At 49.1% G+C, this 14,838-nt stretch overlaps 2 protein-coding genes across 2 annotated transcripts; one reads left to right on the forward strand and one right to left on the reverse strand.

Annotated features, from left to right (window-relative positions):
- Positions 1–192: 192 nt before the first annotated feature.
- On the reverse strand, positions 193–11,772 carry LOC135813890 (uncharacterized). Its single transcript, XM_065326915.1, has 11 exons — positions 10,319–11,772; positions 9,933–10,010; positions 7,951–7,998; positions 6,901–7,155; positions 6,172–6,438; positions 5,747–5,794; positions 4,521–4,607; positions 3,418–3,614; positions 2,565–2,673; positions 2,263–2,318; positions 193–1,656 (listed from the first exon to the last, which is right to left on the reverse strand). Exons 1-11 carry the CDS (start codon positions 11,415–11,417, stop codon positions 1,321–1,323), a joined length of 2,580 nt encoding a protein of 859 aa, XP_065182987.1. The 5' UTR covers positions 11,418–11,772; the 3' UTR covers positions 193–1,320.
- A 232-nt stretch (positions 11,773–12,004) lies between these two features.
- Positions 12,005–13,939, forward strand: LOC135813932 (dnaJ homolog subfamily B member 11-like). The gene has a single exon (XM_065326977.1). The coding sequence runs from the start codon at positions 12,145–12,147 to the stop codon at positions 13,228–13,230; it is 1,086 nt and encodes a 361-aa protein (XP_065183049.1). The 5' UTR covers positions 12,005–12,144; the 3' UTR covers positions 13,231–13,939.
- The last annotated feature ends 899 nt before the right edge of the window (positions 13,940–14,838 follow it).

Below are 14,838 nucleotides of genomic sequence, written 5' to 3' on the forward strand. Positions count from 1 at the left end.
GCATGTTGCCATTATGTGTATCGGATTGATTCTGGCTGGATCATCTTGTAGCGTGCACATTCGTTGCCTGCAATAGCCTAGGCTTGCACGTGCATGGGTGCCGGGTGCACATACCGGTATGCATATTTATATGCTGCATGGGAACCCATTGCTTGAAGACAAGCTCGGACGTAACTCATCAGAACTGGCAGATCGTATTGACATGTATAGTTATAAAAGTGATGTTATCAAGCATGACACGGCAGTAAAGATATTTTAATAGCAACGTCTGAATTCAACTCGAGTCCCTCTTCTTTGGCTTTAGTTAGCATGATGGGTAGTACAGCTAGAGACAGCAGGGGGGGGGGGGGGGGGGCTTCAAGGGTGGACACTTGTGTGTGGGATTCTCAAATGCTGCCACGAGACTAGCCTGCAGGGCTTTTTTTTAGCCGAGTAGTCCTTACAACAAAATAGCACAATGGCCAGACATGGAATCGAGGCGTAAGACATCGCAAATCATGTTTATAAAACCTCAGTCTTCTTTTAAATAAAATTTTGTTAAAAATATTTACGACATTGCGACTACGGTACCAGGTACTAGTAGGGCTATTTAAAAAAAATCCAACATTGATTGCTAATATTATCATACTCGAGAGAGGTAGCAATCATGCCAGATGATGCAGGTTAGTAAAAAAACATTAGCAAAAGTTAGTAGCTCAAAACGGCCGCGAATTGCTCATTTTATGAGGCAGTAATACAGAAGCATGTATTATAAATTGTACCGATCCCCAGAATAGCAGGTTTTAAAGTCAGCAATGCCTGTCCTGACACCGTTCAGAGGTCATTCCCATCCAGAATGGTGGATTCAAGTTCGTTAGTTGAGTTTGTCTTCTTTCCTTTTAGGTCATGCATTTCTTAGATAGGCATAATTGTATTATGATTCTAAATTTTGTTTCTGAAGCAAACTGAGAGAAAATCTGCCAAACAACCAAATCCGGCATCACTGACATAACTACTGTTGGTGGCAGTATTGGCAATGCATTGGTATTTTACACCACACTACACAGAGCATCATGCGGTGAAAGAGTCTCGATACCCGGGCTAAGAAAGGGCCTGGCCTGTTGTGATCACTGTAGATTTGACCTGGACTCACTGGCAGTCCAGCAGCCCCGTGGCAGCATGCAATGAGACCACGCTGACCGTGGAAAGACGGTGACAGCTGACCAGTATCGCCGCAGTGCTCTGTCTCAGCACACCGGCCGGGGATGCTCTCTCTCTAAATGCAAGGGTAAGCCTCACAGTGACGGCAGTACTCTCCTGAGCCTATAGCACACTGCCTGCTCAGTTGCTTTCGTCGCTCTCCACTGGCGCGTCATCTGCCTCCAGCAAAGCATCTCGCACGCTCAGCCGACACCCAGTGTGGTTGGCCACCTTCAATATCTTCCTGACGGTGAACTCTCGCTCCTGAACCAAGTACGTTACCACATTCACGGCTACAGTCTGGATTTCAATTTTACTGTTATGTCCGCAATGCACCTCCAGGTCATTCACCGACAGGCCTGCCTTCAACGCAAAGCGCACCAGGCGGGTTTCGTTGCAGAAGCGCATGCTGACTGCCGCAATTTGCTCCGGACTCAGCCGATCCTTGCATCTGTCAATGTTCTCCTTCGTCAGTTTCTGAAAGCAGGCCAGACACGCATACATAGTAATATTATATACATGTAGATATCATCTGAGTGGACATATGCTAGAAGACAGAAACATGCACACGGACAACCACACACATGCGCGCACGCACCCCCCCCCCCCACACACACACACGCACGCACGCACGCACGCACACACACACACACACACACACACACACACACGCACATGCACATACCCACAGTCCGACCACACACACACAATGTTACTGCTACACGGGCGCATCCGTGTCACTGTGTGACACAAATCCCCGCAGATCAGCTGCGAACGGCATTGGAAGAAAGAAAGTGCACAGCATGCCAATGGGGTTCAAACGGACACAGCTCAAAAATACCGTATTCTCCGGAATATAAGCCGCACTTTAAACACGCGTATTTCACCCCCGAAAACAGTCATCGCATCTTATACTACGATGGTCAAAATTCCCGTGATAAATAGGGTGGATGTCTGTATTTCATGAAAAAAATATCTGGGTGTGGCTTATCCTTCTACTCCAGTGAGGTTTATACTCCGGAAAATACGGCACTAAAGCAAATATCGGGTAGAGCTATGGACATGGTGAGCGCTCACACTTACCGTCCGTTGGCCTCGCTGAGATCTTGGCGCTGCAATGTGCTGAAAGTGCGGATAGCCTGCATAGAGCGGTCACAGGTCGATAGTCACACGCACGGGGAACACAGAATATTTGCACACAGCTGGCTCAAGCGAATCGGGCATCACAGCTGCAGTGTGAGATCAAGACCACTTTTCGGGAATAGCGCATTGCCAGTCAATCAAGGTGCAGAATCAGAGGGTGTTTGTTTTGAAAGGCAGCATAGCCAGTCAATAAAGACAGAGCAGTGCAAAGCAGACCCGATTACCACTCTAGCGGATCATACCTGGAAGCTCCTTGGCCTTCTCATGCAGCGCTGAAGCGAGCTGCTCCTGAGATGTCAGAACAAGCGCTTGGTAGAGCGCTTCCAACGATCTCCAGCCAGCCGACTTGATCTGCATTGAATACGGATATATGCCAGTCACCTTCTCACAGCAACACTTCGCTGCCAGTGCTTACTGGCCATGCTAACCCATTTGAGTCCCGGTAGTGAATACCCCCTCCCCCCCCCCCCCCCCCTCCCCGGATCTTGGTCACTGCTATACGATCACTAATTCAATTGTACAACTGCACCTGTACTTAGACCAGGGAGTAGCAAAAATAATTTCACCATGCTCTGGATCAGACCAATGTCAGCCACAGTGCACGTGGTTGACTCATGCACTAGTTGCTAGTGTGCATTGCACCTCACCGATGTACTCAGCCGCTAGTAAGCGACAACTAGGGAAAGGCAAGAATGAACGGCAACTTTGAAGCACCTGCTAAATTTTTAAGGCGAACTTGTTTCTATTGCTGAGAGAATGACCACCTATACATGCTCAGGGTTAACCGGTTAGTCACAACATCCCAAAATATTCCGAAGAGAAATGCAGTGAATAACAATTTTTGAATACACCAAAAAACGCCATCACAGCGCCCGGCCCGTACCAAATGGCCAAAGGCTCTGCCCGAACAGGTTTTTAATGGTCCATGGTATATATTATATATACGCATTTAACTTCAATGATTTAAATTATCAGATGGTGCGCAAGTCACTTACTAGTATCATTGACTGTACAGGAAACATATGCATATACATAGTGCAAGCCTGTAGCCTGTATAGGCTAGGTTGACCCCAAGCCTGGGGGCCAGACTCTCACCTTGTCAATGATCAGGGCATTCTTGGACGCGGCATGCACGGCCGCCGTTACGGTCTCAATGTCCGACTCCGACAAGTAGCTCTGACGCAGCAGGCGATTGCACACCGGCGTGGCGTCCATCCGCGCCTTCAAGCGCTCTGCCACGGCGGACATCTCCGGCCTGTTCCACGGGTTAGCCGGAGGAGAAGACGCCGCAGCTGCATACACACATGCACACCCGAGCAATGACAGAGTACCGGTATAAGCCACACTAATTTTCCAGAGTACAAGTTACAAGTAATAGTTACAAAAAAGTACAAGATACACTCAGTAATCCTTATGCACAGATATACAGCATTCCCTCACTAGTGGGACCATTGTTATTAGGCTAGGGCCTGTTTTGGACTTCCCACTCTAAATAAAGAATACAAACGAACAAACAACTTTATAAACACAAGAAATTCCCCCCAGAAAAGTCTTATACTACGTATTTTCCAGAGCAAAAGCCGCACTGTATACACACCTGTAAATCACCCAAGAAAAGTCTTACGCTACGATGGTCAAATTAACCGGATGATAAACCGGGATGATGTCTGTATTTCGTGACAAAATATCTGGTTGCGGCTTATACTCCGGAAAATACGGTACGCACAATCATGGTGTGCACGTGCGTATACAGGTACACGTCAATCATGCATATTGTGAGGGTGTGTGTGTGTGCTGATGAGGTGTACCCATCCCGGCAGGCAAGCGGATGCAGCCTGCAGCGTGCCGTTGCAGACGTACAACAACGCAGGGCGCAACACAAGCCAAGATGGCCATGTCATGCCATGCCATGGCTTGACATTGGTATTAATCCGGCCGCTCAGCTAGATGTTGCCTGGAACGGAAGGCAGCACACTCTAAAGAAAAACTAAACCGAAGTACTTCATTTTTGAAAGGATTGGGAGAACTTCAAATTCAAAGGATCAGCCGGGGAAGTGAACTGCCTGAAAAGAGAAAAAACGCCAGGGTCTGGCGAAGTACTTCAAGAAGTACAAGTAATTTTTTTAAAGTCTACATAAAAAAACACTAAAACAATAGTGAACTGTGCACACAAAGTCTGATGGACATTTGGTACTGACCGGCATCAATGGCAGCAGCATGATTGCCTTCTACACCGCTTATACCGGCTGCAGATGTACTAGTACTTGATGACGATGTTAAACCCGCTAGGCGGAGAAGAAATATGCACACACACACACGCGCGCGCGCGCGTACACAACAACGACGACAACGACGACAACAACAACACACACTTGAAGTAGCAACTTAGGCGGTATTACCGTAAAATCCCGCCAGAGCGCCCCTACCTCCTCGACGCTTCGTTGGGGAGGGGCGGATGGGTGAGTCCTACTTGCCGCATTCAGTACTTCATGAAAAAGTACTCACCCTACGAAAACTGTCCGTGCATCTCGTACACCGACCAAAGGTCAAGAGCCAGGAGTCGTACAGACCCGTCAAAACTCAGGGTTTGTGCAATCCTTGGTCAAGAGGGTGGGCACTGTTGCGTACATTTCCAACGGGGTCAAGCACGCGTCTGCAGTACAGTACAGCAGCAGAGAGTCATACGAAGATACACTTCCCTGACAAGAAGTCAGGGAGGGGCGGATGGGAGAGATGGGGCGCTCTGGCGGGATTTTACGGTAGTAAATGAACTGATGTCCATGTAAGTGGTTCTCTTCAGGCACAATCTTCCTCAGCCTATTCAAAACTCAACTGATGGGTGGTGAATTCCCCCAAACCCTGTGTATTGAGCAGGAAGTGGTGCTTTCTTGCAGGTTTGCCGAGTGGAAGGTGTGACAGGCTCCTCGTGTGCTCTGGATTGCAGTCATGAGTCAGTCAAGTGTCCAGTTTGGCAGGAAGCATGTGTTCCGCGTTGGAGCAACCAACTTCATTAACAATGACGATGACGACGACAACGAAGACAACAACAGCGACAACAACACTGTGAGAATAAAGAAGTCAAAAACTCGCACTCGACACTCTCCGAAGAGTACTCAAAGTAGTGTGGAAGGCTAGTACTAATAGTACTTGTAATACTACTAACATAGTTTCGAGCGGTTCTGACCTATCCATCCCCGGTGTTTTAGAAGCTGCATGCAATGTCTTGATCATTGAGAGTGGTGGCATACATGGGGATGCAGGAGCTATAATGTTACACTCTCACCCAATTGTCACTCGAGGGTCATAGCTAAACTTTTCCGGCATTCCGTCAAAATCATCAAATACGGCGTATGGTCCCTTACGGATAGCTCTGAGATATGGACATCCTTCATTGGCAAAGCCCCCTGATGCAGCCAGTGCTTACCTGCCGGATTGCTCTGGTGAGCTGAAGAATTGGTTTCTGGTCCACCGACTGAACACATACAGCACAATATCATGGCAGAGATGATCAGATCAGCGTTGGAAAGAATGCCTTGGTGCTTGTGTTTTCTATGCAGCCGCCTAACATTTCGGCCAAGGGATGTGCACTAGGGGTATGGCGTCAACCAGTAACTCTACCCGAGGTGCCTCTCCGCTGGATGTACGCCCGTACGTGTAACTACAATCAGCACAGTGGTGTGGATCCAGTGTCGATCCGAAGACCCCCCCCCCCCCTCTCTCTGTCATAGACTTTTATATTATGTAATGATTAATGCTTGAATGCTCAATACAATGCACTCAACATCACAATGCACTCAACATCACAATGCACTCAACATCACAATGCACTCAACATCACAAAGAACTCACTTGTTATCTCACTGATTACGCTTGTGACTCGATAGCCACGTTCGCTGGACACTGTGCAGTAGACACTGCAGCCTTTCTGGACGTTGTTGAGTCTCAGGACCTGGCCGGACTGGATCGGCTCGTCCCGCAGTGTGTAGTACCACTGGTAAAACAAGTCACCGGTGCCGCCCTCGCAGCTCATCGCCTCGCACGTCAGTCTAACATTCTCACCGAAAGGTGCCCTGACGTGCCGCAGTGGCTCCTGCGTAATCTTGATGGGACCCGTGGCTAACACCCGGCAACAGCAGCAACAGGAACACCAGCAGTAATAGCACCAGCAGCGGCAACAGCAGCAGCGGCAACAGCGACAACAACATTGTTGGACAGGTCTTTAATGGTTCTTGTAACGCCTGATTGGAATTGCCTTTCTTGCAATCACTTTAAGAACAGTAAAACGCGGGGTAAGCTACCCCTGGTATTAGCAACCTCCTGATTTTAATGATCGCTTTTCCATGTACCAGCAGTTCTGCATAGAAACTGCACAGTGATAATCTCGACTGCAGCAATGTCATGCGTAGATAGCTGAAACATGTTCAAAATGCCATAAAGTACCTTTCGTGATCCAGAGGCTCTTATTAGAGCAATTATACCCCCCCCCCCCTCGATGTCCACATACATCCTGGTATAGCCATGGGAATGATCAGCGCCCTTCGAAAGCAGCAGTATGCAGGCCAGGCGTCGAAACCCTACCTTGAGGTGGGGTTAGACTATCCAGCATTGATGACTGGGCTGACGTAGAGCCGGAGCTACATGTGGAGCTGAGCGGTTCAACACTCGTCATGGTTGAGTAGTGCATTGATGACTGGGCTGACGTAGAGCCGGAGCTACATGTGGAGCTGAGCGGTTCAACACTCGTCATGGCAACACTCGTCATGGTTGAGTAGTGCTGGAAACTAGAACCAACCACGGGTGCCGCAGCTGACACCTGCGATTCATCACCACACGCTACAACACCGGGACAATACAGAATATAGATAAACAGCAGCAGAAATGTATCGAGTCTACCGACATCTCACTTCTATAAAAAGGTGCAATCTACTAGTTTGGCATTGTAACTTGGGAAAAAACCATTTTTTTAGCCCCGCATACTGTCTTTTACAAAAACAGGTTTGAATAGGAGCCTGTCTCTTATACGAGCCCCACATGCACATGCATATGTACAAGTCTGTTCTAGAAAAAACTGGACATTTGGCACAGGAGCCTAACTTCGAAATAGGCACAAAAATATTAAATAATGTAACAGTACCGTGGCAATGCAAGACTCTTCAATGCACGGTGTGTACGTGGGTTCAATGCACGGTGTGTACGCGTGTGTATGTGTGTGTGTGTTTTATGTTTTGTTTTGTTTTTCCGCCCGAATCGCCCTACAGTGACTGATCGGCAGCACTTTAAACATCATTGCCGAGTCTGTAATCGACGCCAGTTTCGGAGGCGACAGGACCTGGAGCGCCATTTGAAGCACTGCCTACCTCTTCCCTAACCTCTCTGACAGTACCTCCCTTCGGGGAGCGGCGTGGCCATTTCTGGCAGCTGTCAATAGTAGTAGTAGTAGTGTGTGAGTGTGTGTGTGTGTGTGTGTGTGTGTGTGTGTGTGTGTGTGTGTGTGTGTGTGTGTGTGTGTGTGTGTGTGTGTGTGTGTGTATGATGGGGTTCATCAATGCACTGTACAGCAGCTGACAGTAACATCTGCATTACAGCGCAGCACATTGAACTGGCCAATCATCGGATGGGGCTGCATACCAGTCGGAAGGGACTCATGCGCGCCACGTAGCGGAGGCGTTGACAGAGCTGCAGCGGCACAAGAAAGTCAAACAACGCCATGATCACGTGCGCCAGGGTTGCTGCACTTAAAACAGCTCATGTGACAAGGTGGAGAGGACACTTTGGAGCGGATAGGGTTCTTGACTACATCATGTGCACTCACACCGCAGTTATCCGGACACCAAAGTTACGCCGGCACTTTGGTCAACATGTACCAGGCACCCTTTGGGTGAGTTTTAGTAGAAATATGACTACACGTATTCTTTTTGTTTCCGGCTTTAGCAGAAGAAACTGACATCACATGCCATATCTCTGGCCTTTCCCCATCAGAACATATGCGATTCAAAGTTACGGACATTTTAAAGTTACGGGCAGTACCCTGCCCCAAACCGCCTGGACAAATGAGCTATATGTGTACTGTACCTACACATGATGTAAAAGCAGAAATTTTTGGTGGTGTAATACTAACTGTTATTGGCAAGGACGTTTAGCAACGCGAAGGTTCGAAAGAAAATTCGAGTCTGGGAATGAGTACAGATAAAAGCTCGAAACTTCGAAAACTTGGACGCAAAGTTGCAGTGATTTGCGAAAGTAACCGTTTCTCTTTTCTTGGTACGCATTTGCCTACAGGGAGTATTAATTTTACAGCCCCCTGCTTGAGACTGAGCTGCATATACGGTACGGTACTATAACTTATAAGATTCAAATAACTTCGGGAAAAAGTCATTTCGCATTGCTAAACCTCACAAGTTTTCTTTTTCAGAATAGATTTTCACGAAATATCACTACCACCAAAAGTTCGAATCTTCGCATTGCTAAACGTCCTTATTGTCCAAAATCGGTGGTTCGGTGAAGGGAAATTTTCGGTAAACCCGTTTTCCAGGTAAAAGTACAGTGCGTATCGGTTATAGCGTGGTAGTGTAAAAGAATATACTGCCTACAAGAATGAACTCTCATGTTTTCATAATCATAACATGGATTTCAAGTGCACATTTATTCTTACAAGCAATTTTATCCCATAGTAGAATATATCGGTCCTAAGAATGGACTTTGTGTAGCGAAACATGCCAGATTAGTACAAAGTGTATCGCCTGTAGTAATTGCATCTGTCCAATTCCGTTCTGATCTGACTCTCGGTGCGTCGTACTGCTGCAGATTCAACTGTTGTGGTCATGTAACTCATTTTGCATAGCCACATGGTAAGACCAAGACTATATAACCCCTGGGGGTTATATAGTCTTGGTAAGCCTATGTGACTATGACCAGCCACATGCACAGAAGTACTGTCATCATGTACGATGATCTTCCTGCCCCTGCGCACATGCATGTGATATGCCACACTTGATTTATCGTATGTAAGAAATATCGGAAATAAGAATAGAAAGTCGTTTTTCAAACACCCACGCTATAACCGATACCTACTGTACTAGTACTGGGACCGAAATTTTCGATGTGTTTTATTTTCGGTAAAAATTCCGGCACCGAAGTTACCGAAAATAAAACGCCGCCGAAAATTTCTGCTTTTACAGTATAATGTAAACTATCGAGCAAGGATAGCAGGTGCCTACAAGTACATGCACAGCCATTTGTACTTGTCACTGACAACATCAACACCCGTGAACAGTCGGATCTCACCGCTTCTCCCCAATAACCTCTGGATGGGCGAGGGAACTGTACAAGCCGGGAGGACCATATGTAAGCATTGGCTGGTTGCGCGTGGATGCATTGCCGCCTGCACACTGAGCTGCTTCACGTGTTATCTTCCCATGCAAGCGACATCACACTCAAATACAGACTACGGCATGTAGTAGATCCAACCTACCATAACGTACATGTAAACTTCCATTGCCAGTCATCAATGCATGGTTAAACTGTTAAAGTGACCGAAAGGCCAGCAATCCCAGCAAAAAGGTTTCTGGCAGTGCCAGAATCCGAATCTGACTTCCACTCGTGAGCCTTACCCAGCGATTGAAGTTTGTCTGCGATGTCTGGCACATCCTTTCCCGGCAGCTGGCGTCGTTGAAGCGTTGTCAGCCACTCTGAGCACCGTGAAAGGAAGGCAAACAGAACACTGTGGACTCTGGCTTAAAGCCTACATCATACATGGAACATATTACGTATGCTTCAATGCACCCTCAGCCTAGTATTGCTGGTAGCAGTATTCAATCATGTGACAATCATGTCGCTGGCACTCCCCCGACCAGGCTAGAACAATGCTACGCTGTTCCTACTCTCATCTAAAGTGATGGTGCTGAAGTTTTTTTCTTCTTTTTTCCAAGTTGAGATCTCAGCTAGGCTGACACTGCACATTACTATAGCCGTATGTAGCGCACAGCTTTTATCTTACCTGCAGGTGGCTTGAATTCGAGCACCTTTGCCATCAAGGCCCGGTCAACACGCAGTGCCTCGTTGCAGGCCACGATCAGGGTGTTGGATGCGCCCACTCTCGGTGCACCCTTGTGATGAATTGCAATGGCTACGTGCTGAGCCCGGCCAGCTGTACTGGCTCCGGTACTGGCAGGGCTGTCGTCAGTGCTGCACTGGGTGGATATGAACAGCGGGCTGCCCGACTGGCCGGTCTCCGTGTCGGCGTCATGCTCAAACTGCGGTATGCTGTTGCCACTGCCGCTGCTGCCGCTGCTCGAGATTGAGAGGTACCTGGTGTCGACGTCCGGTCGGCGGATGCGACCCACTGACATCCAGAGGGTATCCGGGGGCTTGTCATTCGGATAGCCGGCGCAAACAACGTCGCCGTACTGCGCCAAGTTGAACACGGCTGGGTCGTCGCATGTGGAGAAGCCAGTGCACTCTGCAGGCAGCATGGACTTTTTCAAGAACAGAGCACCGAAGTCCTCTTTCCAATCGGGGGGCATGTATCCATCACACTTGCTGTACCAGCTCGGCGACACCTCGTACCAGCCACAATCGGAGGCGGCCGACATGGCGCTCTTTTGCCGGTAGATCTCAAACGTCTTGTACGGCCGGTCCTGCACACCGCGTCCACTGCCGTTCACCGCAACCTTGACGACAAGGCTCGTGGCCAAGTTGTCGGGACGGCGACAGAACAGCGCTTTAGCGGCGTCCGCACCCTCGCGAACCGAACTCATGTCCGGACATAAGACGTGTGCTGCCGTGAGAGCCACCGCGAACGCCTCGTCGTTATAGTACGCAGTCTGATTCGTGAGGAATGCGGTGCCGGGCTGGCTGAATGTATGCGTATTAGATGGTTGCATAGCGAGCGGTGGAAAGCGTGCCGTCAGCCGCAGAATGTTCCGGTACGGATCCTCCTTGGAGTTGGGAACGCGCTGTCGACGATCCCCGTCCTGGCTCACAATGCTCTCTGGGTCGGAACTAGAAAACTGAACACCGCGCGAGTGAGGCTCGTTGTGGGGCTGGAACACTACCAGCGGATTGCCAGAGAGAAGATTACCTCCATTGGTTGCCATCCTTCGCGCTTCTCACAAACGCTGCGTGGACGCTGCGGTCGGTGAGAGCGGGTGATTGCAGTTGCTAAGGACTTACGATTACTTTCTCCGCACCGCACGGAAAAGATCAGACGCAGGAGGGGGGAAAAGAATGTTTCTCGCTTCTCTCAGTTGGTGGCCTTCCTACAAATGTACATGCAAGTTACTACTAAGCCGTGAGCGCCGCAGTACCGATTGAGTTCTACAGCACAGCTCGTCCGTGCCGTGAAAAGAAAGAGTCAGACAAATGCGTGCGCCAAATCCAGTCCGCTAGCGAAGAGCAAGTCGCACCAAATGGCGCTTGAACGAGTTGTTTTGCTGCAACCGTTCCAGAATGAAGAAGAGGAAATGCGACCGGTACGCGGTACTCGGTAGTGTAGACGTCATGCTTTTTTCTAGAGCCAGGTTCGGTCAAGGGAAGTTCCCTCCTCATTTCCCTTCGAACATCTCGTCTTCGATTACACATTGCCATGTCATGGCATGCGCGGTAAGAGAATAAAATGGCGTTCGCTAACTGACGTGTTTTTGGCTTTTTGCACCTGCGAGGAAACATTTTTATCGCTGCAAAAACACGTCAACCGATCACTCCCCAAGCTTGGTCCATTTGTTCTGGATGTGTGATAAATATTCCAGTTCGGCTAGCGGTTGTATAAGTCGGACTCGGTGAAAGAAGAGCTTGGAGCGGGCTGCCGGCGCAGCGCAGTTGGAAATGAAGCACGCAACGGTTCTGTGCTTGCTCGTCATTGTAGCAGAGACGCTCGCTGGTCGGGATTTTTACCAAATCTTGGGCGTGGAGAGAGGAGCAACTACGAAGCAAATCAAGAAAGCGTATCGCAAGCTAGCTATGCAGTACCATCCTGACAAGAACCCTGGTAATCCGGAAGCCGAGGAGAAGTTCAAGGATCTTGGCGCGGCGTATGAGGTGCTGTCGGACGAGGAACAGCGGAAGATATACGATGACCACGGCGAGGATGGTCTGAAGGAGCGTGGTAGAGGCGGACAGAATCCTGGCGATGTTTTCTCATCGTTCTTTGGCGGCTTCGGCGGCGGAGGTGGCTTCCAGTTCAACTTCGGCGGTGGTCAGAACGACGGCAAGCCCGAAACGCCACGTGGCGCGGACGTGATTGTGGATCTGGAGGCCACGCTGGAGGAGATGTACGAGGGAGAGTTTGTGGAGATGACGCGCTCCAAGCCGGTGCCGAAGAAGGCGTCGGGCACGCGCCAGTGCAACTGCCGCACGGAGATGCGCACGCAGCAGCTCGGCCCCGGCCAGTTCCAGATGTTCCAGGAGCAGGTGTGCGACAAGTGTCCCAACGTCAAGATGGTCAACGAGGAGAAAAAGCTGGAAGTGGAGATTGAGCCCGGCGTGCACGACGGGCACGAATACAGGTTTGTTGCCGAGGGCGAGCCGCACATTGATGGCGACCCGGGAGACCTCATCTTCCGTGTCCGTGAGCTGAAACACAAAGTGTTTGAGCGACGCGACGACGATCTGTACACCAACGTTACCATCAGCCTCCAGGAGGCCCTGAACGGCTTCTCGTTCGATATCAGCCACCTGGACAAGCACAAGGTGCACCTGGAGAGAACGGCGGTGACGCGCCACGGCCTGCGGATACGCAAGAAGGGAGAGGGCATGCCTAACCTGGACAACAACCGCGTCGTCGGCGCGCTATTCGTCACGTTCGACGTCAAGTTCCCGGAGACGACGCTGACGGACGAACAGCGACAGGTCATCGCCTCTGTCCTGGAGCAGGCACCGGTCCAGCGCGTGTACAATGGACTGCAGGTTTAGCACCGCGGCCCAATGATCGCGCCGTGCGTGCGTGCACATGACAATTCCCAGTTTCTGGGTTGGAATGCCATCATAAAGAATCGTGCCTTGCACCAACGCCATTATAACAGACGTCTCCGTTCACGAATCTGGTGCTTTGACACTATCAGCTGGTCTAACCCTGCTTGGTTTACGCTGGTATCGTGCCGTGTGATGAATGTGCCCTTGTTTGGGGTGTGAGGCATGCCCCAACACAATGGCAAAGGCTTGACAGATATACCCTCCCCTTGAAAGCGCCTCAGTGATTGCATTATGCAAAGACTGATCTTGGGTGCATCATAGGCACTACTCTGTACATAGTGCACATAGTTGTTATATTGTGGTGGTTGTCCTCGGGCTGCGTGGCTGCTGGTAACGTGTATATTATTATACCTACTGCTAAACCTCCTTCTTCTAAAGGACCGGTTCTTTTGTGCAAATTTTATCCAAGCTCAGAGAAAGAATGCCCTTTCCGAGCCTTCGAATACAGCTGTGGTACAATTGTATAGTTTTGCTTGCCCAAAACTCAAATTCGAATATCCCAACTTCTAAAGCTACCAACTTTTAGTGCTGCTGTTAAAAGCCATCAATGCAATCATTGATATTTTCCTTTTGCATGTGGATTCTCTCGCTGATTTTCTCTGCTATTTATAATTATGACACCCGGCCGATTCTCAGACAGGCATACCCATTCGTAACGTGCCGCTTGCATCTGGTGCGGTCTGCGCATGCATGCGTGTATGGGTGTAAAGTTGTAAACTGTATACCGGGTACATGTACCCCATCAATCCAACAGGTGACATGCACATTGCTATCCTGGTGTCATCTGTACCCATTCTAGATAGACACAGTTTGTCTGATACGTTCCGGGCCTACTACCCCGAAACAAAGCAAACACAGCCTGAAAACCTAGCTGGCTCCAATTCTACTCAGTCGTGGGGGGTGGGGGCAAGGGAAGCATTATTTCTTGTCTATCCGTCTTTCTTCTCTTTTTCTTCAGTCCTTCTTTTCTTTTCTTGCCGTGGTTGGCTATCACTCCTCTCCCGCACTTTGCGTGCCAATTGGTCATGGACCACGAGTTGAGTGAAATAAAATAAATAAATTATAATTTACTGGTATACCGAAATGCACCTAGCCAGTTTGTACACACCGTCTTTTATGGGAGTACGGTGACATTCCCGCTCCTGGCCTTCACCATGGACTAGGCAAAGCCTGATTTTGCCAGGGAAGTTTCGATATTTTGGCGCAACATTTTTCTGGCTCGTCGTTGATAATTACTATTATTTTGCTCCAATCTGAGGCCAAATTTGTGCCACGTGTGGGAAAACTGACCGACAGTGCGCGTGTTGGCTAAAATGAGAAAAAGTAAGTCACGTTCAGGAAAAAATGTGCGAACATTAGTCACGTGCACTGTATAAGTTTAAAATCTCCCAAATTCCAGCGAACATACCGATATGTTTGCTCCATTTTGCCAGCAAATTCCCTTGTCAAAATTATTCGATATTTTGCTAGCAGAATTGCAGCATTTGCTGGCAAAATGGGCTATGTCCATGGACGCTGGCATGAGCATCATGTAAGTTTCCATCGAAT

This window comes from Sycon ciliatum, chromosome 1 (genome assembly GCF_964019385.1).
Source record: "Sycon ciliatum chromosome 1, ocSycCili1.1, whole genome shotgun sequence".
Taxonomy (NCBI): Eukaryota; Metazoa; Porifera; class Calcarea; order Leucosolenida; family Sycettidae; genus Sycon; species Sycon ciliatum.